This window comes from Canis lupus, chromosome 27 (assembly GCF_003254725.2).
Source record: "Canis lupus dingo isolate Sandy chromosome 27, ASM325472v2, whole genome shotgun sequence".
NCBI lineage: Eukaryota > Metazoa > Chordata > Mammalia > Carnivora > Canidae > Canis > Canis lupus.
This window is the reverse complement of record NC_064269.1, coordinates 3922450-3946697: the sequence shown is the minus strand read 5'-3', so window position 1 is coordinate 3946697 and position 24248 is coordinate 3922450. Positions and strand designations below refer to the sequence as shown.

General features: G+C 37.6%; 1 protein-coding gene across 5 annotated transcripts in view; it reads left to right on the top strand.

Moving 5' to 3' along the window:
* The window catches only part of ATF1 (activating transcription factor 1), a 75079-nt gene extending 53462 nt beyond the window's left edge, over positions 1 to 21617 (top strand). For 3 of the 5 annotated variants that reach the window (XM_049102732.1, XM_025477626.2, XM_025477627.3), the window contains 4 exons: positions 7707 to 7837; positions 12215 to 12397; positions 12482 to 12641; positions 20104 to 21617. In XM_049102732.1, the coding sequence (XP_048958689.1) occupies positions 7707 to 7837; positions 12215 to 12397; positions 12482 to 12641; positions 20104 to 20248 (619 nt within the window). In that variant the 3' untranslated portion in view covers positions 20249 to 21617. Of the gene's footprint in view, positions 1 to 7706; positions 7838 to 12214; positions 12398 to 12481; positions 12642 to 15667; positions 15798 to 20103 lie in introns of all 5 variants that reach the window. The other 2 variants (XR_003147508.3, XM_049102733.1) reach the window with 2 other exon arrangements.
* Positions 21618 to 24248: the final 2631 nt, after the last annotated feature.

Below are 24248 nucleotides of genomic sequence, written 5' to 3'. Positions count from 1 at the left end.
ATTTCAAAAGTCGCTGTCTCTTCAGAATGGAAAGGTGGTTCAGAATGGAAGCTCACTAAGAGGGATACTCAAAAGGACAGAAGGGAGCAGGAGGAGTCACATCAGTCTTAGTAGTCCTGTTGTAGATATCTTTGCTCTTTTTCATTAGCTTTTTGCCGTGAATCTTTTTTTTTTTTTAATTTATTCATGAGAGGCACAGAGAGAGAGAGAGGCAGAGACACAGGTAGAAGGAGAAGCAGGCTCCACTCAGGGAGCCCGACGTGGGACTCGATCCCCAGGCTCCAGGATCACGCCCCAGGCCAAAGGCAGCACTAAACCGCTGGGCCACCAGGGCTGCCCTGACGTGAATCTTTTAATGAAACTATTTTGGGGGATCCCTGGGTGGCGCAGCGGTTTGGCGCCTGCCTTTGGCCCAGGGCGCGATCCTGGAGACCCGGGATCGAATCCCACATCAGGCTCCTGGTGCGTGGAGCCTGCTTCTCCCTCTGCCTGTGTCTCTGCCTCTCTCTCTCTCTCTCTGTGACTATCATAAATAAATAAAAATTAAAAAAAAAAAAAAAAAGAAACTATTTTGGAACTTTGAAATCTATTGGAGGCTCCTTGCCAATGAAAACAGGCAACCCTTGCTTTCAAGTGCAATTTTTAAATGAATGATCTTGTCTAAGTCAATGTTCCTCCTAACAGCCATTTTAATTCCACGTTGTTTTAGTTTAAAAAAATTTTTTTTTAATTTTGCTAGGTATCTATAACTTCCAGACTATAGTTCTTAGACATAAAATAAGGAGGTGTGCCAGAATATGACACACTCAATTCTGTAGATAAAAGAATCCCATCTCTTTTAACTAGGCCTTTGGGTTTCTCAGACCCAAACTAATACCAAAGAGGGACTTGCTGTGAGATTGAGATTCATGGGTGGTTTTTCACTGTACCTCACTGCATGGAAGTTTTCTTGAGGCCGGTGGAGAAACTGGTGTCAATCTCACCTGTTCCTTGACCAGCTTATACTAACATTGGGAGTCTTTGAGTTAGGTGGCAACTGCTGTAATAGCCCTTGAATGCTTTGACCTGTGACCAGCCATTCTTGTGGCTTTTCAGTTTCTGAAATCCCCACTAACAATAACTTTTATTTACACAAAACAAAACAAACATGCACCTCAACACACTAGCAGTAACCAAAACATATCACTGTACGTGGCTAAAGCCAAGGCAATTCTTTGTATACCACCAGCAGTTCCCCGTGTGAACTAAGCCAGCCCATGGACTGGAACTAGGAAAGGCTTCCAACGTGGAAATGTGGGCAGAACCAAGGATTAAAGACTGGTACTCCTTTAGAACCTACTGTCAGTCTAGCCTGACACATTAACCCTTTACTACAAAGTCAGATTGGTAGCTTGGACGCAGAAAGAGCAGAGCTAAAACTGAGAGGGACCTTACCAAAGGCCCTAAGACATGGCAAGAAAGATGAACTCTGAAGGGTCTCTATGCCTGCTTATTGTTGTCCTTAGATTCTGCCTGAAGTTCTGTTTTGATCCTGACACCATCAAATCTGTTAAACAGAATTCAGCCATGTAATTTTAAAGATCTAACTGGCTTTATTAAAATTAATAAGGCAGCAACCCATCTAGCGAGTGGAGGGGAGCTCCAAGGAGCTGTACAAAATGGAAGGTTTTTTATAGGAAGAAGGGTGGGGCAGGACAGTTTTAGCAAATGAAAAGGACTCTTACAGACAAGGTCTCTTTCTCTTAGTGGGAAGATCAGGGGTTCTTTTATTTATTTATTCATGAGAGAGAGAGAGAGGCAGAGACACAGGCAGAGGAAGAAGCAGGCTCCATGCAGGGACCCCGATGTGGGACTCAGTTCCAGGTCTCTAGGATCATGCCCTGAGCCAAAGGCAGACACTCAACCACTGAGCCACTCAGGCATCCCAAGATTAGGGGTTCTTATGATGCAGATTACCTTGCCTTCTTTGGTGGGTAGAGAGGGCCCATGTGGCACTCATTGGCACTGACCTGAAAACTTCTGGCTGACTAGTTAAGACTGCCTCTCTGGAGGAAGTTGAAACTGCAGTTAGATTAGGTATTAAGTCCTAGGTTGGGGACTTGGCCTAAGAGACGGCATTTGGGGCCTGTGGTTTTCTTTTTAACAATACAAATATGCGAGCTGAAACCAGAGTGGGAAACAGAAGCATGAAAACTAAGGTACACCCATTACTTTAGATACTGCAGGAAGGGACTCTGACCCTGAGACCACAAAGTCTGATATAATTTTGAAAATGTCCCAAGTTACTTGACATGCAGAGAACCTGGAAGAATCTTAACTGCATGGGAAGACTCAGCAGATGCCATCTCCTAGATGACACAGATGTTGGAATTATGTGACAGAATTTCAGAGGAGCTATTATTAAAATATTTCCAATAAGTGTGAATTCTCCTGAAATGAATGGAACTCTTCACAAAAAGTAAAAGATATAAAGAGAACTAAATAGAAGTTTTATAGTTGAGAAATACAGTAACAGAAATTAAACCTCACTGGATAGGTTCAGTAGGAGAGTAAAGATAAGGACATAGCTTCAAAGATAGTTCATTGGAGATGATCCAGTTTGAACAATAGAGATTAGAAAAATTCACTAATTCCCAGGGACTTGTGAGACAATACCAGAAGTTCTAACATTTATGTCATTCCAGTCAAAGGAGAAGGATAAGTATGCTACAGGAAAAAATATTAAAGAAACAATAGCTGGAATGTTCCTAAATTTGGTGAGACCCAGATTAAAAAAGCTCTCAACAGGGGTGCCTGGGTGGCACAGTCAGGTAAGTGTCCAACTCTTGGTTTCAGGTCGAGATCAAGCCCTGTGTTGGGCTCAGCATGAAGTCTGCTTGAGACTGCCTCTCCCTCATCTCCCTGCATGCATGTGCGCACATACTCTCTCTCTCTCTCTCTCTCTCTCAAATGTCTTTAAAAAAAAAAAAAAAGGCTCAACAAACACATAAGTTGTAGATAAACACAAAGAAACTCCTACCCAAACAGGTCATAATCAAACTCTGAAAACTGTAGGCAAAGAACACTCTTGTGAGCAGCCAGAGAAAAACAGGAACAGTGTGGGGATGCCTAGGTGGCGCCCTCTCCCTCGGCCTGCCCCCTGCCCTCTTTTGCGTGCGTACTTTGTCAAATAAATAAATAAATAAATAAATAAATCTCTTTAAATAATTTTTTAAAAATAAAAGGAAATAGTGTGAATCATTACAGATTTCTCATCAAAACCAAGGAGGCCAGAAGGAAATGAAATACATGTTAAAACCGTTGAAAGAAAAAATCATTAATCCAGAATTCTGTAACTAATGAAAATACCCTCAGAAATGAGAGGTGAAATAAATATTCTCAGATGAAAGAAAACTAAGAGTAGTCATTGACAGCAGACCTGCTCTAAAGTAACTGCTAAGAAAGCTCTTAAGACAGAAACTTGGAAGGTTAGGAATGAAGAAACAGCAACAGCAAGATCTGGACAAGTATTTTTTTTTTTTTTTTAAGATCTGGACAAGTATAAGGAATTATTTGCCTATTGAATTTTTTTTTTAAGATTTTATTTATTTATTCATGAGAAACAGAGAGAGAGAGAGAGGTAGAGGGAGAAGCAGGCTTTATTTCATGCATGGAGCCCAATGCGGAATTCGATCCAGGGACTCCAGGATCATGCCTTGGGCCAAAGGCAGGTGCTAAATCACTGAGCCACCTGGGAATCCCCCACCTATTGAATTGTTTAAACTATGTTTGGTTGACAAGAGAAGATGTCATTGTCTGATGGGCCTTTCAGTGTATGGAGATGTAGTATGTAAGACAACTACAACATAAAGGGGAAGAAAAAGAGACTCAATATGGTGATAAGTTTTCTAAGGTTCATTTAACATGGTAAAATAGTGTTTCTAAGTAAACAAGATATCTGTATTATAACTCTCTAGAGCAATTACTAAATTATATGAAGAGATTTAGTCAGATATATGATAAATTAAAATGGAGTTCTTTTTTTTTTTTTTTCCTAAGATTTGTTTATTAGAGAGCACAAGCAGGGTGAGGGGCAAAGAAAGAAGCAGACTCCCTGCTGAGCAGGCAACCCAATGTGGGGCTCGATACCAGGACTCTGGGATCATAACCTGAGCTGAAGACAGATATTTAACCAACAAGCCACCCAGGCCACCCCTAAAATGGTGTTCTGAAAAATTCTCAAAAAACCCAAGAGAATACAGAAGACTTTATTTTTTTTAAGTAAGCTCTGTGCCCAACATGGGGCTTGAACTCATGACCCTGAACTCAAGAGTTGCACGATCTACTGACTGAGCCAGGCAGGCACCCCCAGAAGACTCTTTAAAAACAGAAAGCAGGGCACCTGGGTCTCTCAGTCGGTTAAGCGTGGCCTTTGGCTCAGGTAATGATCTCAGAGTCCTGGGATCAAGCCCCCAGTCGGGCTCCCTGCTCATTGGGGAATCTGCTTCCCCCTCTGCACTTCCCCCCATTGTGTTCTCTGGTTCTCTCTGTCAAATAAAGTCTTAAAAAAAAAAAAAAGAAAAGAAAAGAAAGAAAGAAAAAAGCAAATAAGTGGTAGATCAAGTGATATCATTAATTATATTAGGAAGACATGGATTCGGGACACCTGGGTGGCTCAGCAGTTGAGTGTCTCTGCCTTTGGCTCCTGGCGTGATCTTGGGGTCCTGGGATTGAGTCCCGCATCGGGCTCCCCACAGGGAGCCTACTTCTACCTATGTGTCTGCCTCTCTCTGTGTGTCTCTCATGAATAAATAAAATCATTTAAAAAAAAAAAAAAAACATGGGATCCCTGGGTGGTGCAGCGGTTTGGCGCCTGCCTTTGGCCCAGGGCGCGATCCTGGAGACCCAGGTTCGAATCCCACGTCAGGCTCCCGGTGCATGGAGCCTGCTTCTCCCTCTGCCTGTGTCTCTGCCTCTCTCTCTGTGTGTGACTATCATAAATAAATAAAAATTTTAAAAATAAAAATAAAAATAAATAAATAAATAAATAAATAAAAAAGACATGGATGCAACCCACTAATTAAGAGATAATAAAATTACAGACCCAATATTCCTCATGAATGTAAACACAGAGATCCCTAGCAAAATATGAGTTTGGCAAACGAAAACCAACAACATATAAAAGGCATTATATATGATTATCAGGTAGGATTTTATCTCAGGAATGCAAGATTGGCTTAACATATGAAAATCAATTGATGTAATACATCATATTTATAGAATAAGAACAAAAAAAGGTAAGATCATCTCAACAGACACCGAAAAAGCATTTGATAAACCGAGTACCATTTACTGATAAAAATGCTCATGAAACAGATAGAAGGGAGCTCTTCAGCCTAATAAAGCACCTCTACAAAAGCCTGTAGCCAGCAGCATATAATGGTGGGAGACTGAATGTTTTCTCCCTAAGGTAATGAATGCAACAAGGCTGTGGGTGTCCACTCTCATGACTTCTATTTAACATTGTTTTCAGGCAGTTAGGCAAGAAAGTGAAATAAAAGGCATCCAGACTGGAAAGGATGGGATGAAATAAAATAATTTGCAGATGACATGGTTCATATATAGGAAATCTTAAATAATGCACTGAAGTAGAATTAACAAGTTCGCTGAGATTGCAAGGATGTATTACCATCTATTGATTCTTGGTATATGGTACATAGGTATTTTAATTTCTGTACTTTTCTTTATGCTCAAAATGTTTAATAACTTAAAAGTGAAAAAGAACTGGCACAGCATTCCACAGTCTCATGATAGGCTGGCTGTGTAAGACTCCTCAGGCATCTCATTAAAGGGATTACTCAGCCATTAGGGGGACCAGATGGAAATGTGGATTCAGTAAAACTCTCCAAACAATTCTGATACACAAACAGGTTTAGGAACTAGTGTGACCATTGTACAAATGCCTAACACAGAGTCCTATAGGACTGCTACCTCTCTTACTCTCTATGGGACAACTGTTAATATAGTCTACAATTGTATTAGCTCTTTTGGGAAGATTGTCCAGAGTAAGGAGACCATATTGGAGAACAATTTTCAACACATCATAGAAGAGCTGAAGGAACTGGAATTACTTGGTCTCAAAGAACTGTAGCAATTGTCAAATACTGCAGAGTAGGGCATGGATATAGAGTGAGCGTTAAGCTTAAATTTCTCTAGCTTCACAAGGTGGAACCAGCTTTGGGTCTAAATAAGAAAGGGCTTAGTAGTTGAATGATTTCCTGTTTGGAAGCTGTTGATGCCTTATTCCTGGAAATAGAGGCTGTTAGGAATGTTGGGGAATTCCTGCCTGGGCTGGAAGGTTGGCATCGATAAATGAAAGATCTTTTCAATGCTAAGGGTTTGGGGTTTTTTTCTCCTTTGTGACTGTTTTTGTGGCTTCCACACAAGAGTTTCAGTTTTCTGATTTTTCTACAATGAATATAGAATTCTTGAGTAAAATTGTTTTCATTCTTTTTTGTTTTTCTTTAGAAACAAATAATGTTTATATGTCCCTCTACCCCAATTGTGTTTTGGAAGTTCGTTCTTTTCAGCAAGGACTCTTTATCTATCCCCGTATCCCTGTCAAAGTCCCATTTATCAAGTCTGAGGGATACCTGTGGGATTTTATTGAGGCATCTGGCTGGCTCAGTCAGTGTAGCATGCAACTCTTGATCTCGGGGTTGTGAGTTAGAGCCCCACATTGGGTGTAGAGCTTACTTTAAAAAAAGATCATTCATAAATAAAAATTTATCACTAATACTATGGGCTTTTTTATAGTATTTCTGATTTTCTTGTTTCTAAAAACGGTGGGTTTCTCTTCTCATAAAAGTTGGTTGAAAAAATAAAATTTTTTTAATAAAATAATTTTTATTGGTGTTCAATTTACCAGCATACAGAATAACACCTAGTTAAAATGTTTTTTGAATTTGGTTTTTTTAAGTGAAGGTCACTATTTAGAAAATGAATACTAGGGCAGCCCGGTGGCTCAGCAATTTAGTGCCACCTTTGGCCCCAGGGCCTGATCCTGGAGTCCCAAGGATCGAGTCCAGAGTTTCACACTGGGCTCCCTGCATGGAGCCTGCTTCTCCTTCTGTCTGTGTTTCTGCCTCTCTCTCTCTCTCTGCGTGTCTCTCATGAATAAATAAAATCTTAAAAAAAAAAAAGAAAATGAATACTATTCTTATTAATTAATGAAATACCTTACAATGGAGGCATGTCTCTTTTAGGGGAATGAGACATTTCATACCTCTGTAAGGGCCTTGTACATTGAATGGCACTCTGTATGAGTATTCAGTGTTTCTTTTCAGGTAGCCATAACTAATGCTAATGCATAGCCTTCAGTACACATCATTATAGTAGTCTGTGCTAAACTAAAAGACTACTGAATAAACAGTTTATTTATTTATTTATTTTTTATTTGAGAGTGAGAGAGAGCACAGGGGGAGAGGGAGAAGCGGACTCCCCACTGAGCAGGGAGCCCAATGCAGGGCTCACTCCTAGGACCCTAAAGTCATGATCTGAATCAAAGGCAGCCACTTAATAGACTGAGCCATGCAGGTGCCCTGACATAACAGTTTATAGATGTCTAGTAGATTATTGTACTTTTAACCTGAGATTGAAAAAAATAGAGCAATTTATTTTTATAAATCTGTCTTCATTACCAATTAATAGAGTTTTATTTTTCACAGAAAAATTTTGAAAGATCTATCTTCTGAAGATACACGGGGCAGAAAAGGAGACGGAGAAAACCCTGGCGTTTCTGCTGTCACTTCTATGTCCGTTCCGACTCCCATCTATCAAACTAGCAGTGGACAGTACAGTACGTATAGGAATAAATTTTTACAAGATGGGCATACAAAAATTTAACTTTTTCATAAAGAAGTGGGGTATAGTCATAATGAAGAAGACTGTCCTGCTTTAATAGTGAGGATAATTGAAGAATAGCATTTTGTGCCAAAAACAATGCAAAGTACTTTTTCAGCATGATTGTGTTTACTTCTTACAACAACTTTATGAGGTAGGCAATTATCAATTTATGAGGAAATTCATAAAGCCTTAGAGAGGTTAGATCATGTCCCTAAAGTCACACAGCTTGTAAGTGATATGCTTACTTTGGAGTTTTGACAGATCTACCGCAATCAAGTTAGAATTTTACACCTCACAGAATTCTTTGTGCTATCTATTTGTAGACGATTTCTCTTTCCATTCTTTTTTTTTTTAATATTTATTTATTTATTCATGAAAGACACAGAGAGAGGCAGAAACATAAGCAGACTCCTCCCAGGGAGCCTGATGTGGGACTCGATCCTGGATCCCAGGATCATGCCCTGAGCCAAAGGCAGAAGCTCAACTGCTAAGCCACCCAGATGGCCCTCTCCTCCATTCTTTTTTTTTTAATTCATGAAAGAGAGAGAGAGAGAGAGAGGCAGAGACACAGACAGAGGGAGAAGCAGGCTCCATGCAGCGAGCCCAACGTGGGACTTGATCCCGAGACTCCAGGATCATGCCCTGGGCTGAAGGCAGGTGCTAAACTGTTGAGCCACCCAGGCTGCCCCCTCTCCTCCATTCTTTTTTTTTTTTTTCAAGATTTTATTTATTCATGAGAAACACATAGAGAGGGACAGAGACACAAGCAGAGGGAGAAGCAGGCTCCACGCAGAGAGCCCGATGTGGGCTCGATCCCGGTCTCCAGGATCAGGCCCTGGGCTGAAGGCAGCGCCAAACTGCTGAGCCACCAGGGCTGGCCCCTCTCCTCCATTCTTAAGTCCTGTTCTTCGAGTCTAGTTGACTCTTGCCACAAAATCTATGTCCCATCTGAACACTGGTGGACATTCAATTGGTTATTTTGCTTCTGTTCATGCTGTCATTGTTTTCCATACTGCAGCCAAAGCAGTTTATTTAAAATGTCAATTAGATCACACCACTTTTCCTCTAGATCCTCCAGTGACGCTCCATCACACCTAGAATAAGTTCTACAAGGGTAAGTTAACATCCAGGCTCTGGCCTTGCTTACCCAACTCCAATCTCATCTGCCACTGAATGGCATTCTTGCTGTTTCTACAACACATGAAATTTGTTTCTGCCTCAATATATTTGGGCTTGTTATCCCCACTGCCTGGCACATTCTTCTCCCAGAGCCTCACATGACTTACATCCTCACTCCTGTTCCGCTTAAATGTCACTTCCTCACAGAGACCACTCTTCTTAAAATACGGTCTTTGGTTAACTTTCTTATATTTTTAATAGCATTTATATATGATTATTAAAAAGAACATGTTAGTTTAATTATAGATTTTATATATAATTAAAGATCAGCTTATTTATGATCTGTTCTCAAGGATAAGTTCCTTGAGGGAAAGAACTTTGTCTTGTTCATAGTTGTAAACACCAAGTATAGAGGGCCTGGTGCATAGTAGGCATTCTGTGAAATTTGTTATGAATAAATTATAGTTAAAGAATATATAGGGGATCCCTGGGTGGCTCAGCGGTTTAGCGCCTGCCTTTGGCCCAGGGTGCGATCCTGGAGTCCCGGGATCGAGTCCTGCATCAGGCTCCCAGCATGGAGCCTGCTTCTCCCTCTGCCTGTGTCTCTGCCTCTCTCTCCCCTTATTTCTATCATGAATGAATGAATGAATGAATCTTAAAGAATATATATATAAAAAATACCACCTCAGTGAGGACACATAAGAAACTGAGACCATGGGCAGCCCCGGTGGCACAGCAGTTTAGTGCCACCTGCAGCCCAGGGGGTGATCCTGGAGACCCTGGATCGAGTCCCACATCGGGCTCTGCATGGAGCCTGCTTCTCCCTCTGCCTGTGTCTCTGCCTCTCTCTCTTTCTTTGTGTCTCTATGAATAAATAAAATCTTAAAAAAAAAAAAAAGAAACTGAGAACAAAGTACAATACAAACTAGTATGTAAGGCAGCATGACCCAGTAGAATTTCCTTGATGATAAAAATGTTTTATGTTTGCATTGTCCAATACAGTAGCTGCTAAGCCACGTATGACTACTGAGCACTTGAAACGTGGCTGGCAAGACTAGGAACCGAATTTTTTATCTTGTTTTAGTTACTTTAAAGTAGCTACTTGTGGCTAATGCTACTATATCAGTGCAGATTTAGAGTATATTCAACCAGGGGAATACACATGTTAAAAGTAGGAAGAGGGTGCCTGGGTGGCTCAGTCAATTAAGCATCTGACTTAGGTCATGATCTCGGAGTCCTGGGATCAACCCAGGACTCTCCTTCTCCCTCTGCCCCTCCTTCCTGCTTATGCGCACCTGTGTACTTTCTCAAATAAATAAAATCTTTTTAAAGAATAAATAGGAAGATATGTTACAAAAATGTTACAATTCCATGTTGTCACATACAATTCTATGTTGTCACATACACATGATTTAACATCAAAAGACAAAAAAAAAAACATCAAAAGACATACACATCTATAAATATGTTGTACGGATACACATATTTTGATATGTATTGATAGATCAGTCTATATGAACATAGGAAAAGATTAGGAAGGATATACACCAGAAATAATGGTTACCATGAGGTAATGGGGTGGCCAGTGGAATAAGCAGGGAGAGAGAATGAGAGTATTACTTTTTATTTATATACTTATATTTTTATATGTGTGTATATATATTGCGGGTTGCAGAAGAGATTAAAAATATTTGCAATATAAATTTAAAACAAATCTCTGCATCTAAACGCTGTCGTTACTTCTAAAGTCGTGTAAATTAAAGTATGTAGGAATACTTGTTGTGTGGCAGTGGAGGAGGGATAATTAGAAACTCCAGAAAAATTATTTTCAGTTAAAACACACATGTCTAGACAAATGTGTTTTGGCTTTCTGGTCCAGAGTGTAAAAAGAGGGACAAAAAGTTACATAATGATAATCTTAAGAGTGTACCGAGATGAGGCATTAAATTCTAAAGGGGATTTATTATGTGGGATTGCATAATGCTAAAATGTTTTCTATTCCATCAGACCTTTTGAGTGTTTCAAAGTTTGAGAGGAGGGCAGCCTGGGTGGCTCAGCAGTTTAGCACTGCCTTCAGCCCGGGGTGTGATCCTGGAGACCTGGGATCAAGTTCCATGTCAGGCTCCCTGCATGGAGTCTGCTTCTCCCTCTGCCTGTGTCTCTGCCTCTCTCTTTCTGTATCTCTCATGAATAAATAAATAAATACTTTTAAAAAATAAAATAAAGTTTGAGAGGAAAATATTAACATAAATGAAATTTATTGAAAAATATTTGGGGGGGCATATAGTAATGTGATCTATAACTGGGCTTTCTCATGACAAACCTTACTGGTGATTTTTCTCTAGGAAGTGACTTGAATAGATTACATTTTTAAAATATCACCTAGGTAAGTAACATTTAGTACATTTTAACAGTGGTTACCACTGGAAAGCAGAGCTCAGAAACAGTATGAAGATTTATGTTTTCATTATATAACCTTTAATCCAATTAAAATTTTTCCATAAGCATAGTCTATTCAAAAATACTTTACACACACACACAAAAAAAAACTTTACACACACAAAAAAATACTTTACAGCTTATTTGTGTGTGTGTTTTAAGATTTTATTTATTCATGAGTGACACACAGAAAGAGAGAGGCAGAGACACAGGCAGAGGGAGAAGCAGGCTCCATGCAGGGAGCCCATCGTGGGACTCAATCCCGGGGCTCCAGGATCACACCCTGGGCTGCAGGTGGCGCTAAACCACTGCACCACCGGGGCTGCCCAACTTTACAGCTTATTTGTTTTTTTGTGTTTTTTTTTTTTTACAGCTTATTTGTATAAAAATTACAAACTATGTTAATGTTTCCTTCTACTTATTTTTCCTTTAAAAGCTAGCTATTGATACCCTCTCCTACTGCACCAGAATTAATGTGACAGCATTAGCAATTAGCATGTGGTGCTTCATGGAACCTAAAATGTGTTTTGACTAATCAGTTATATTGTAGTTTGAGACTAAATTTAAGATTGGTGCATCTGAACTATAAAATTTTACAGATAAATGCCATTTTATTTCTTTTACCTATAGTTCAAAGTAGTCAACAGTTATCAAGTGGAACTGCATTCAGACCTGTTTTAATAAATAGTGTTTAGGGGTATTTTTCACCAATCCTTTGCAATTTAGTGTATTGTATAGCCTTACAAAAGCTATGTTCTCTCTTTGGTTAAAGTTGCCATTGCCCCAAATGGAGCCTTACAACTGGCCAGTCCAGGCACAGATGGAGTACAGGGACTTCAAACATTAACCATGACAAATTCAGGCAGTACTCAGCAAGGTACAACAATTCTCCAGTATGCACAGACCTCTGATGGACAGCAAATACTTGTGCCCAGCAACCAAGTGGTTGTACAAAGTAAGTATGCTTAAATGTCTATAGAAAACATCCAATGTACTTTCAAAGACACTTACGAATTAACTCAATCTTTTGACCACACAGCTGCATCAGGAGATATGCAGACTTATCAGATCCGTACCACACCTTCAGCTACTTCACTACCACAAACTGTGGTGATGACTTCCCCTGTGACTCTAACATCTCAGACAACTAAAACAGATGACCCCCAACTGAAAAGAGAAATAAGGTTGATGAAAAACAGGTAGGTAGTAAAATTGTATTGCCAGAATGGGTAATGTTTTTATAAATATCAAGACATAACCAGGTGTTAACTGGAAGTGCATATTAAAAATGAGAGAGGTTTGGGACACTTGGCTGGCTCAGTCGTTAGAGCACATGACTCTTGATCATGGGGTTGTGAGTTTGAGCCCCGTATTGGATATAGAGCTTACTTTTTAAAAAATGAAGAGAGGTTATATACACTTTTTTAAACTGAGTGTTAGATTATGTCTAGTTCATTTCCAGTGCACCACTGCATTCCATTGTTTATCTCTTTATTTCATATATTGTATCTTTTGAATAGTACTGTTAAGCAGAGCTTTTCAATTTATTTTGTTCTTGTTGGGCTGACAAAAGTTAAATGAAAATAATAATTTGCTGCTAGCCATTGACAGCAAGAAGAGGAAAGAATTCCTACGAAAAGTGATGGACGCAGAAATGATCCTCAAAAATTAATTTTACCCATGAATATATAGCAGTGATTTAACCTCTAGAAACATTTATTTTCATTTTAAATGTATTTTAAACATAGCTATATGTACATCAGCCATGAAAAACCATCAGTTCTTTGAGAAATAAAAATGAGTCGCCTTCTCAGTGAGTTCAAGGGGAAAAAAGGAGAGAAAGGATACCAGTAAATTATATTAGGAACCAAAAAGGGGAGATATCCACAGATAAAAAAATGTTTTTAAAATTACAATAGGATTCTATTTTCAGCTCCTCAACAATAAGTTAGAAAACCAGAATAAAAGGATGATTTTCTAGAGCAATAAAAATTATTATAAGAGGACCAGAGAGATGCATTTAATTACTTCAGGATAAAATGTTTCGTTACTAAAAATTAAGAGCAGATATCGTTGTAAATGAACTTGGTAACATGGCAGGATTATGTTATTTTGGAGGTTCCAGCAGATGTGTGCACTAAGACAAGAAACTAAGATGTGTAAATACTAGGAGAAAAACTGTATTTTTTTGCTGACTATATGATTGTGTACCTAGGAAACCGAAAAGACTTGTTAAAAATTAACTAGAATGAGACTTCTCTTTCTGACAGTATGACCTCAGCTATATAATATTTTTAAAAGCTTGATGAGGGGCACCTGGATGGCTCAGTCGGTTAAGTGTCTACCTTTGGCTCAGGTCATGATCCCAGGGTCCTAGGATCGAGCCCCACATCCAGAGTAGGAATTGTTTCCTCTTCCTGCTGAACAGGAAGCCTGCTTCTCCCTCTTCCTCTTCCTCTGCCTGCTGCTTCCCCTGCTTGTGCTCTCTCTCTGTCAAATGAATAAATCTTTAAAAAAGCTTGATAAAATATTAAAAAAACCCACCCCTTTAAATAATTAGAAGAGCTATCTGTTGAGGTTAGAAATGAACCAGAAGGGCAGCCCCGGTGGCGCAGCAGTTTAGCGCTGCCTGCAGCCCAGGGTGTGGTCCTGGACACCCGGGATCGAGTCCCACATCAGGCTCCCTGCATGGTGCCTGCTTCTCCCTCTGCCTGTGTCTCTGCCTCTCTCTCTCTAGCTGTGTCTCTATGAATAAATAAATAAAATCTTTAAAAAAAAAAAAAAGATGAACCAGAAGCACAAGACCATGAGGTTAATAAGCACTGAAGCAGCCCCTATATACTTTATAGATAAATTCAAATCTTTGTGATTGGTATAGCTTTGGTAATCGGTGGGGACCAGGGACAAAGCCTGGGGTTTGTGTAGGCTGGGAAAATGGATCAGAGATTCTTTTTCCTGAACTCAACACACAAGAAGTGCTTTATCCAAAACTGAGAGTTATAAAATTGACCTTTGAACAACAACGGTTAGGGTGCTGACCTCTCCTCAGTTGAAAATCCATGTATAACTTTTGACTCCCCAAAAACTTAGTCTACTGTTGACCAGAATCCTTACTGATAACGGTGGGTTAACACATATTTTGTATGTTAGGTGTATTATATACTGTATTCTTAGAATAAACTAGAGAAAAGAAAATGTTAAAATCATAAGGAAGAGAAAATACATTTACAGTACTATATTTATTGAAAAAAATCTGCATATAAGTAGACTCACAGTTGAAACCTGTGTTGTTTAAGAGCGATAATTTAAAAATGGATCTGGGTCCAAAGTGCCCCAACTTTTTGGAAGAAAGCGATCTCAACCCAGGCTTTGACAAATTCTCATACGTTGAGTTCTAACAAATATAAGTTGAAAAATCACAGACTACCCAACCCCTAAAGTAATTTTTCACCCAAGATTAAACTATTTAGTAAGTGGTAGAGGTAGGATTTAAACACACATGTCCATGTTTCAGAGTCCAAAGTCTTAGATAATACCATACTACCTTTCAGGAGCTAGAAAGAGCAGATAACAGAATGAGATATGAGAAGTCTTCAGTTAATGTATCTACTATATTCAAAGGAAAAAAAAAAAAGGATGTCATTGAAAATCATCAAAGATGAAGAGACCATATAAAAATGATAAAAATTGGGAAAAATAAAACTGCTATTAGTAGCAAATATATATTCATCTGCTTAGAATATCCAGTAGAATCATCTACAAAGTATGAAAGCTTGAAAAGGAAACAGTTCTCTTCAACGTTGTACTGGAAATCTTTGGCAATTCAGTAAAACAGGAAAAGGGCAGGGGGCAATTACAAGAATTTAAATGAAAGAAAACTATTTTATACAGAATTGCCTATTTTTTAAAATGGACTTACAGAAAAATTATTAGAAGTAATGAATTTATAAGGCTGCTAAATATAAAGCCCGTTTTCAAAAATCATATTTCCTTACATCAGCAATGGTTTGGTAAATAAATAATTATTAAAAATATATCATTTATGTTATCAGCAAATAAAATACCTGAGAATAAATCTAACAAAAGATGTCTAAGACATTTATGAAAAATATTGTACAGTGATTTTTGAAAGACGTTAAGGAAGATCTAAATAAATGGAGAAATAAATACTATGTCCATAGATAATAGAAACTCAGTATTATAAAGATGATTATTTTTCCCCCAGTTGATCCATAGATTCAGTGCACTTCCAATCAAAACCCAAACAGGTTGTTTGAAGAACTTGACAAGTGATACTAAAATTGATAGAAGAGTAAAGGGCCAAGAACAGCCAAAATATTCCAGACAAGAATAAGGTGAGGAGATATCAAGTTTTATTTAAAGCTGTGATAACTGAAATAATGTGATACTGGCATTGAGAAAAAAAACAAAATGACCAAAGAAATTGAGAGCTCAAAAATAGATCCATGAACACATAAAACCCTAATACAGTAGGATAGATTATTGGGGGAAGGAGGAACACTTCAGTAAATGGTACCAGGATAATTATTGATATGTGAAAAAAATACTGGATTTCTTTTCTCACACCATACACAAAGATCACTGCAGATGGATAAAAACACAAATGTGAAAGGTGACATTTTGAAATTTTGTGGTGAGAATATGTAATTTTTTGGCTTCAGGAATAGGAAAAAATACCTTAAAACAACTCACACCCCCTCCCACACACAAACTTTAACATAAAAGATTAATGAATCTTCATTAATAATTTCTTTTCATCAAAATAGAGTGAAAATACAAGCTTCAAGCCTATAGAGGATACAGGCAGCATGTCTAACCCCAAAAAATGTGTTTGAAAAAATACAAATATCTTCAAAATTAATAAGTACAACCCAACAGAAGATAAATAGGCATTTCTCAGAAAACACAGGTGGTTAATAATCTTATGAAAAATTGCTTGCCCTTATCAGTAATCAAAGAAATGCAAATAAATACCACATACTCAGATACCATTTATCCCCACCCAATTAGCAAAAATCTTAAAGTCTAACCAGGAATTGGCAAGGTTTTGGAACAGTGAAACTCAAAGACTGCTTACAGGAGTGAAAATTGGTATGGCTGCTTTGAAATTAATTGGCCTTATCTTGTGTAGTTGATCTGGATGTGCTTCTTGACTCAGCTGTTACTCTGTGTATGTGCCTAAGACAGACTATTGCAGGAAGTATGCATAAGAATGTTCACACAGCAAAAATTAGGAAACCACCTAAGTATTCATCAGTAACAGAATGGATACATACATTGTACTTGTATTTTTTTTTTTTTTTAATTTTTATTTATTTATGATAGTCACAGAGAGAGAGAGAGAGGCAGAGACACAGGCAGAGGGAGAAGCAGGCTCCATGCACCGGGAGCCCGATGTGGGATTCGATCCCGGGTCTCCAGGATCGCGCCCTGGGCCAAAGGCAGGCGCCAAACCGCTGCGCCACCCAGGGATCCCCTGTACTTGTATTTATACAATGAAAGAGTGTTCATTTGTATCAACTGAGTGAATGATCACTGTAACATGAATAAATATTAGAAAAATAAAGTTGAATGAAAACAGGTTGTAATTTTAGAAAATAAGCACACTAAATTATATGTAATTTAGAGGCCTTTATTACTAAAACTATGAATATAAATAAAAAATTGAAGCTAATAATTGCTTTTGGGCAAAAGGCAGAGGGATGGAATCAGGAAAATGCACAGAGGGTTCTTTCAGCAATATTGATTATTTACTTATTCAATTGGGTGTTGGGTTTACATGTGTTCATTTTATAATTTTGCAGATATGCTTCATAACTTATAACTATACTACAGTCTTGTGTGTGTATACTATTCCATAATAAAAAAAATTTTAAACTACCGTGCTTTATAAGGAATTCAGCAATAAGTTATTTTTCTATGAATTACCATCTTGAAAATACAATGGGAAGTAATATTCACATTAGTAACATATCATAAAATACTTAGCAAATTCAATAGGAAAGACATAGGATCCACATTTTAAAGATCTTATTGAGAACTAAAACAGTGTCGAAATATATAGAAAATACCGGTGTTCTTCGATGAGGGCCATTAATATAAAATATCAGTTCTTCCAAAATTCACATAGAAACTTGTTGTGGGGGATCCCTGGGTGGTTCAGTGGTTTGGCGCCTGCCTTTGGCCCAGGGTGCGATCCTGGAGTCCCGGGATCGAGTCCCGCATCCGGCTCCCAGCATGGAGCCTGCTTCTCCCTCTGCCTGTGTCTCTGCCTCTCTCTTTCTCTCTATGTCTATCATGAATAAATAAATAAATCTTTAAAAAAAAAAAAAGAAAGAAACTTGTGATTCAAGTTAGAATCTCTGTAGATCTCCGTGGAATTAGACAAAATAAAAGTTTACATGAAAGAAAAAAATACTCAAGAATGGTTAAGAACAGAAAGAGCTTACTTGTCATGTTAAGCATTGAAACATACTCTCTAATACCACGGTAATCAAAACTTGGTATCAGTGGGGTGCCCGGGTGGAAAAAACAACCCCAAAACTTGGTATTAGCAAAGGGGCAGACAGTAACATTAGCAAACAGGGTAAAGCCCAAAAATAGCTTTTTGTGTTAGTATACTTCTAAGGGACGGTTTATTTAATAAATGTTAACTGACAGCTCCACATGTGAAAGAAAATTAAATTGGACTCATTATTTTATATCACATACAAAAGTAATTCCAGGTAAAGATTTCATTGTGAAAAATTAAGCTATAGAATCTTTAAAATTAAAAGAAGAATATACAGTGCAGGGAATTTTAATTTAAGCCAAGAAAAAGACATTTATGGTATAAGATATAAAAATTTTAAAAATCTGAGAAGTCAAATGGTAGAGTAGAAAATAATATAAAAACAGATAAAGATGGGCAGCTCGGGTGGCTCAGCGGTTTAGCGCCACCTTCGGCCCGGGGCTTGATCCTAGATCATGTTGAGCTTCTGCATGGAGCCTGCTTCTCCCTCTGCCTGTGTGTCTGTCTGTCTCTCTCTCTGAATGAATGAGTAAATAAATAAATAAATCTTAAAAAAAAGAACAGATAAAGAGGGGCACTTGGGCAGTTGATTAACTGTCCGACTCTTGGGTTTCAGCTCAGGTCCTAAATCTCAAGGTGGTGAGACCAAGCCCCATTTGGGGCTCCAAGCTCAGCTTGGAGTCTGCTTAGGACTCCTTCTCCCTCTGCTCCTTCCCACCATGTGCATGTGTTCTCTGTGTCTCTCTCTCAGATAATCTTTTTTTTTTTTTTAAGATTTTATTTATTCATGAGAGACAGAGAGAGGCAGAAACACAGGCAGAGGGAGAAGCAGGCTCCATGCAGAGAGCCTGACGATGGGACTCGATCCCGGGTCTCCAGGATCAGGCCCTGGGCTGAAGGCAGCACTAAACCCCTGAGCCACCTGGGCTGCCCTTTTTTTTTTTTTTTTTTTTTTTTAAATAAAGGATTAATAATGTATAATGCACAGAGAGAGTCCTTAGGTTGTTGTAATTTCCTTTTTTTTTTTTCTATTTATTCATGAGAGACACGCAGAGGCAGAGACCTAGGCATGGGGAAGAAGCAGGCTCCCTGTAGGAGCTCGATGTGGGACTCAATCCCAGGATCACACCCTGAGCCAAAGGCAGACAGACGCTCAACCACTGAGCCACCCAGGCTTTCCTGGTTGTAATTTCTCATTGTAAAACAGGAAAAGATATGAATAGAAAAAGGGTATGACTAGGCAAGTTTACATGAGAGATCCAAATGACCAGTATTTGAAAAGATGTTGAGTCTCACTAGTAGTTGGGGAAATGAATATGAATTAGCAGTGAAATATTCACATGGCAAAGATCTGTACCAACATAGAAATATCATTAAAATTGTGTGTAAAAAAATAAGTTGCAGGTAATACTTACATTAAGTACATAGTATAAAAAATACTCAATACTTTTCTACTTCTCTATTTATGTAATACATGCATGGGACTTCATAGAAATATTGTTAAGAGGACATGTACAAAACTGAGTATCAAGCACTGTTTGTAATTAAAACCTATATAAAAAATAAAGGAAGATAACCAGAGGACCCATAAATTTTGCTTCTTGATATTTGTCCAGGAAAAATGGTACATCTGTTCACAAAAAGACAGGTATAAGCATAGCAGCTAAAACTAGAAACAGCCCCAAAGAATAGATCGATAAACTGTGGTGATAGTCACAGTGGAATACACCCAGCAGCAGTAAGGGAAAAAACCACTGCACAAACATCAATGAAACTCAAAAATATAATGAGTGAAAGGAGACCAAACACAAGAGTGTATATACTGTATGACTCTGTTACAGGAGGATGTGGAATAGGTGATAAAAATCAGAACAGTAATTGTTGGGGGAAAGGACTGACCAGGACTGGGCATGCGGGATCTTTCTGGGACAACAAAGATGTTCTGTCTTGATAAATGTGTAGGTTATGCAGGTATATGCATTTGCCAAATCAGATTGAATTCTACGCTTAAGATCAATGTATTTCGCTCAATGGCAATATGGATGACCAGGGAGGATTAATGCGGTGCACTTACCATTTAAAGAATGTGAACTTTTTTTCTAACACTGGTTTTTAATGCTTATATTTAGAGAAGCTGCTCGAGAATGTCGCAGAAAGAAGAAAGAATATGTAAAATGCCTGGAAAATCGAGTTGCAGTCTTGGAAAATCAAAACAAAACTCTAATAGAAGAGTTAAAAACTTTGAAGGATCTTTATTCCCACAAAAGTGTTTGATTAAGAAAGAAATATTTTTGCAGACTTGCCTAAAATTAGATGGATTTTTTTTTCTAGTGGAGTTTTATAAATTAAAAGGTCAAAAATGAAGCTTTTTATTTAGGCTTTTGCAACTCAAATATCTTATGCAAGAGATCTGGTGACAGAAGATAAAGTAGAAAATGACCTCAAGGAAGTTACTGGCACAACTGGAAACACTGTACAAATTAAACCTACGCAAGAAGCAGGAAATGAATTTGCACCAATTTGAATTTTCTAAATAACAAGAATCCAAAAATGGCAGATAAGATGAAATTTGGTAAATTGATTTTTAAAATAAATCAGTTTACCCTGTAGGTTTGCATTTCTTACTGTTTCCTAAAATTTACCTTTTTCAGTTGTGTATGTGTGTGTGTGCGCGTGTACGGTTTTTTCTGCCGATAAATTCTAAATTACAAATATAAAAGAAAAGCTAATACCATAACTAAATATATAAATTATGTGTTCTGATTATGTATACTTGTTCTATTGTCAAATCTTTTAAATGGTTTTTTTAAAGTTTGTTTTTTGGACTTGAGAGGGGTTTTGAGACATGGAGTCACTATTTTTAGGCTTTGTCCTAAAAGGCATATAAGGTACATGAATGGAGTGTGGTGATTTTGTAACATTTTTTTATCCGAATGGAAAGAGAACTTCTGTTTAAAAGTTTGATACTTTTAAATAGCTTGTTTTTTGGTTACTCTGGGAATGGAGATTTTCTACGAATATATAATAAATTGTTTTTTGATTCTATATTCTGTATGCAGTTCAATATACATTACTTATTCTGTTGTGCTTTAATAGAATGGAATGTTTACAGGCCCTTGAGATGATATTAGAGTATTTTTTAAAAACCTTCTGAAGATGCATACCAAAGGTTTCCAAGAGGATTTTATAATCAATTTAATGTAAGGTTTATCAGATTCTAAAATAGTATGGTTATTAAGGCAATTTTATGTTAGAGTCTATTTTGTAATGTAGTGAATGGTACATTTCTAAGAAAAGTGACTGCCAATATATTTTTATAGCTAATCTTTATAAATTCTAAAGTTGAGTTTTTAATGATTATTTTAAATGTTTATATAGTTTGTTTAGTAAAAAAAAAATATTTTGCATCTCAAAGTATCATTTTTATATTATGAGAAAGTTTCCAGATTGGCTAATATTTGAATTGCAAGTTTTGTATACAGTTTATCCAAAGCTCAAGAATGCCCATCAGTACACCAGTGTTTAACCTCTGTATTCCAGTTTGTATACACTTTGAAATTGTACTGCAAAATTATTGTGCGCTTCTTACACAATATGTATCATATTGTTGTCTGTGAAATTAAAGGATATTTGATAAAATTAAGTTTGCTGAATGTAAAATATATCACTTGATATGTGGACAAGCTTCCTGATAGCCATTCTCTTCATTTTTTTAAAAAGATATTTATTTATTCATGAGAGAGGGAGTGGGGCACAGGCAAGGGAGAAGCAGGCTCCCTGCAGACAGGACTCGATCCCGGATTCCAGGATCACACCCTGAGCCAAATGCAAACACAACCGCTGAGCCACGCAGGTGTCCCTCAATTTATATGCTGATGGAAATAATTATTGCCTATGAACAAATCTTGAGTGTATAAATTATATTCCCTTTTATTGTATAGAGCATGAATGGCATGTATTAGAGTTTTGAAAATCTTGCTACAGTTGACCCTTGAACAATGCAGGGGTTAGGGACACTGACCCCCTATGCAGTAAAAAATCCATGCATAACTTTTGACTCCTCCAAAAACTAATACAAACCTACTATTGACCAGAAGCCTTACCAATAACAATCAATACTATTTTGTATGTTCCATATATTATATACTGGATTCTTAAAACTAGAGAACAGGGATCCCTGGGTGGCGCAGTGGTTTGGCGCCTGCCTTTGGCCCAGGGCGCAATCCTGGAGACCCGGGATCGAATCCCACATCGGGCTCCCGGTGCATGGAGCCTGCTTCTCCCTCTGCCTATGTCTCTGCCTCTCTTTCTCTCTCTGTGACTATCATAAATAAATAAAAATTTAAAAAAACTAGAGAACATACTAAAATCACAAGGAAGTGAAAATTCACTTCTAATACTGTACTGTATCGAAAAAAATCCATGCATATGTGGACCTGCACAGTTTAAACCTGTGTTGCTTAAGGGTCAACTGTATATTTGTTCATTCAATTATTATATTGCAGCTATTGGTTAAATGTGTTTTTCTCCAGTGAAAATATATGGACGTAGGAATGATAAAAATAAGTATTTATGGCTTATAATTATATAGTTAAATATGACAGTTCAGATTCTCAAATGATGCTGTAAAAATGATATAAAGTGAGTGAAATTTGAGTAAGGGCTTGATTTAAAGGAAAAGTCACAACAGATTACAGTGAAACAGTAATGTCAAAGTATGAAAATCTAATTACAGTTATATTTGTTACACAAAGTAGGTTTCTTTTAAAATAGTACTTGTTTTTACTATAAAACAAAGCAAAGAAATGCTGACATCAAAGTTGTAGATTTCAAAAGCCTGTGCTAAGGAGAGTTTGGCAAGAATCTTTTCAAGGACAATTATTTGGAGGAGGTATAGGCCATTTTAACCTTTTCTTTTTTTATAAGAGATTCTGGTAACTCTGTCCCCTCAGTATAAATTTCGTTGTAGAAAACATTGGGCATTAGGCATCAAGTCTTTATGATTTCATGGTTGGGATCCTTTCCCTCAAAATTGACAGGATAGATACACAGCAGTTTACTGCCTTAGATAAGTACATACAGTTTTTAACTGATAACATATGTAAATGTGTATAAATTTTTAAATTGTTTACAAATCCAGGGTTTCCTATATATATATAACATAACAGTCATATCATTTCCTTAATATCTACTATTTACTGAGGGCAGCAAGGACAGTAAATCCACCAGAAACTGTACTGAAGTAATAGCATTCATTCATACTATTAAAGGTCTTTTATATGTCAAGCCTTTCAAGGAAGAGTGAACAAGATAATGTTACACCTCTTGTGGAATTTAGATATCGTGATCTTGTGCTATTATTACTTGCCTAAGGTGATATGAGCATTAATAACTAGGGATCTAGGATTTAAGCCTACCAATCGTGGTAGTCCTAAGGCACCTCACTGGCTCAGTAGGTAGAGCATGTGACTCTTGATCTTGGGGTGTTTTGTTTTTTTTTAAGCCCCACGTTGGGTGTAGAGCTTAGATAAATACATAAAAGGACGCTAATCCCATTTTAAAAAATAAAATAATAGTCCCTCTCTATTAAACTCTAGAGAGAGATTCTCTTTTGTGCTTTTCCACATACCCACAGTCTGAAACAGCGCTTACCTGGTTCATAGGGATGCTCCATAATGAATGTCTGGGGTTCAAATTCACTGAGGCCTAGAAAAGTTTGAAATTTTGCCCAAATCACACAGTAAATAACAAAATTAGGGTTCAGACCTAGGTGTGATCAACTCCAAAAGTTTGTGGTCTTGACCACCAGAATGTACCTTCTTATCTGTGTTGAAGTGTCTAAAAAGCCTTGTTCTGTTGTTATCTTTACCTATTAGCAAAGATTTTTAAGGTTCTATTTAAATGTGCCCACTAGATGGCAACCTTTATTTTTAAATCACAGTTTTACAAACTTTTAAAACAATATATAAAAAACTACACAAGTTGACCATATCAAATCCTTGTACACCCACCATTCAGAATAATAAATGTTAATATTGTTATCTTTACTTCAGATAATTTTCTGATCTCTAGTCCAATTTCCCTTCCTAAAGGAAACCAGTATCGTGAGTTTAGTGTGGATCCAGTCCATTTTTTTTAAGTAATCTCTATACCCATTATGGGGCTGGAACTCACAACCCTGAGATCAAGAGTCACACGCTCTACTACTGACAGCCAGGTGCCCCCAAGTCCATGTTTTTATATTTACTACATAAATTTATAAATAACACAGATT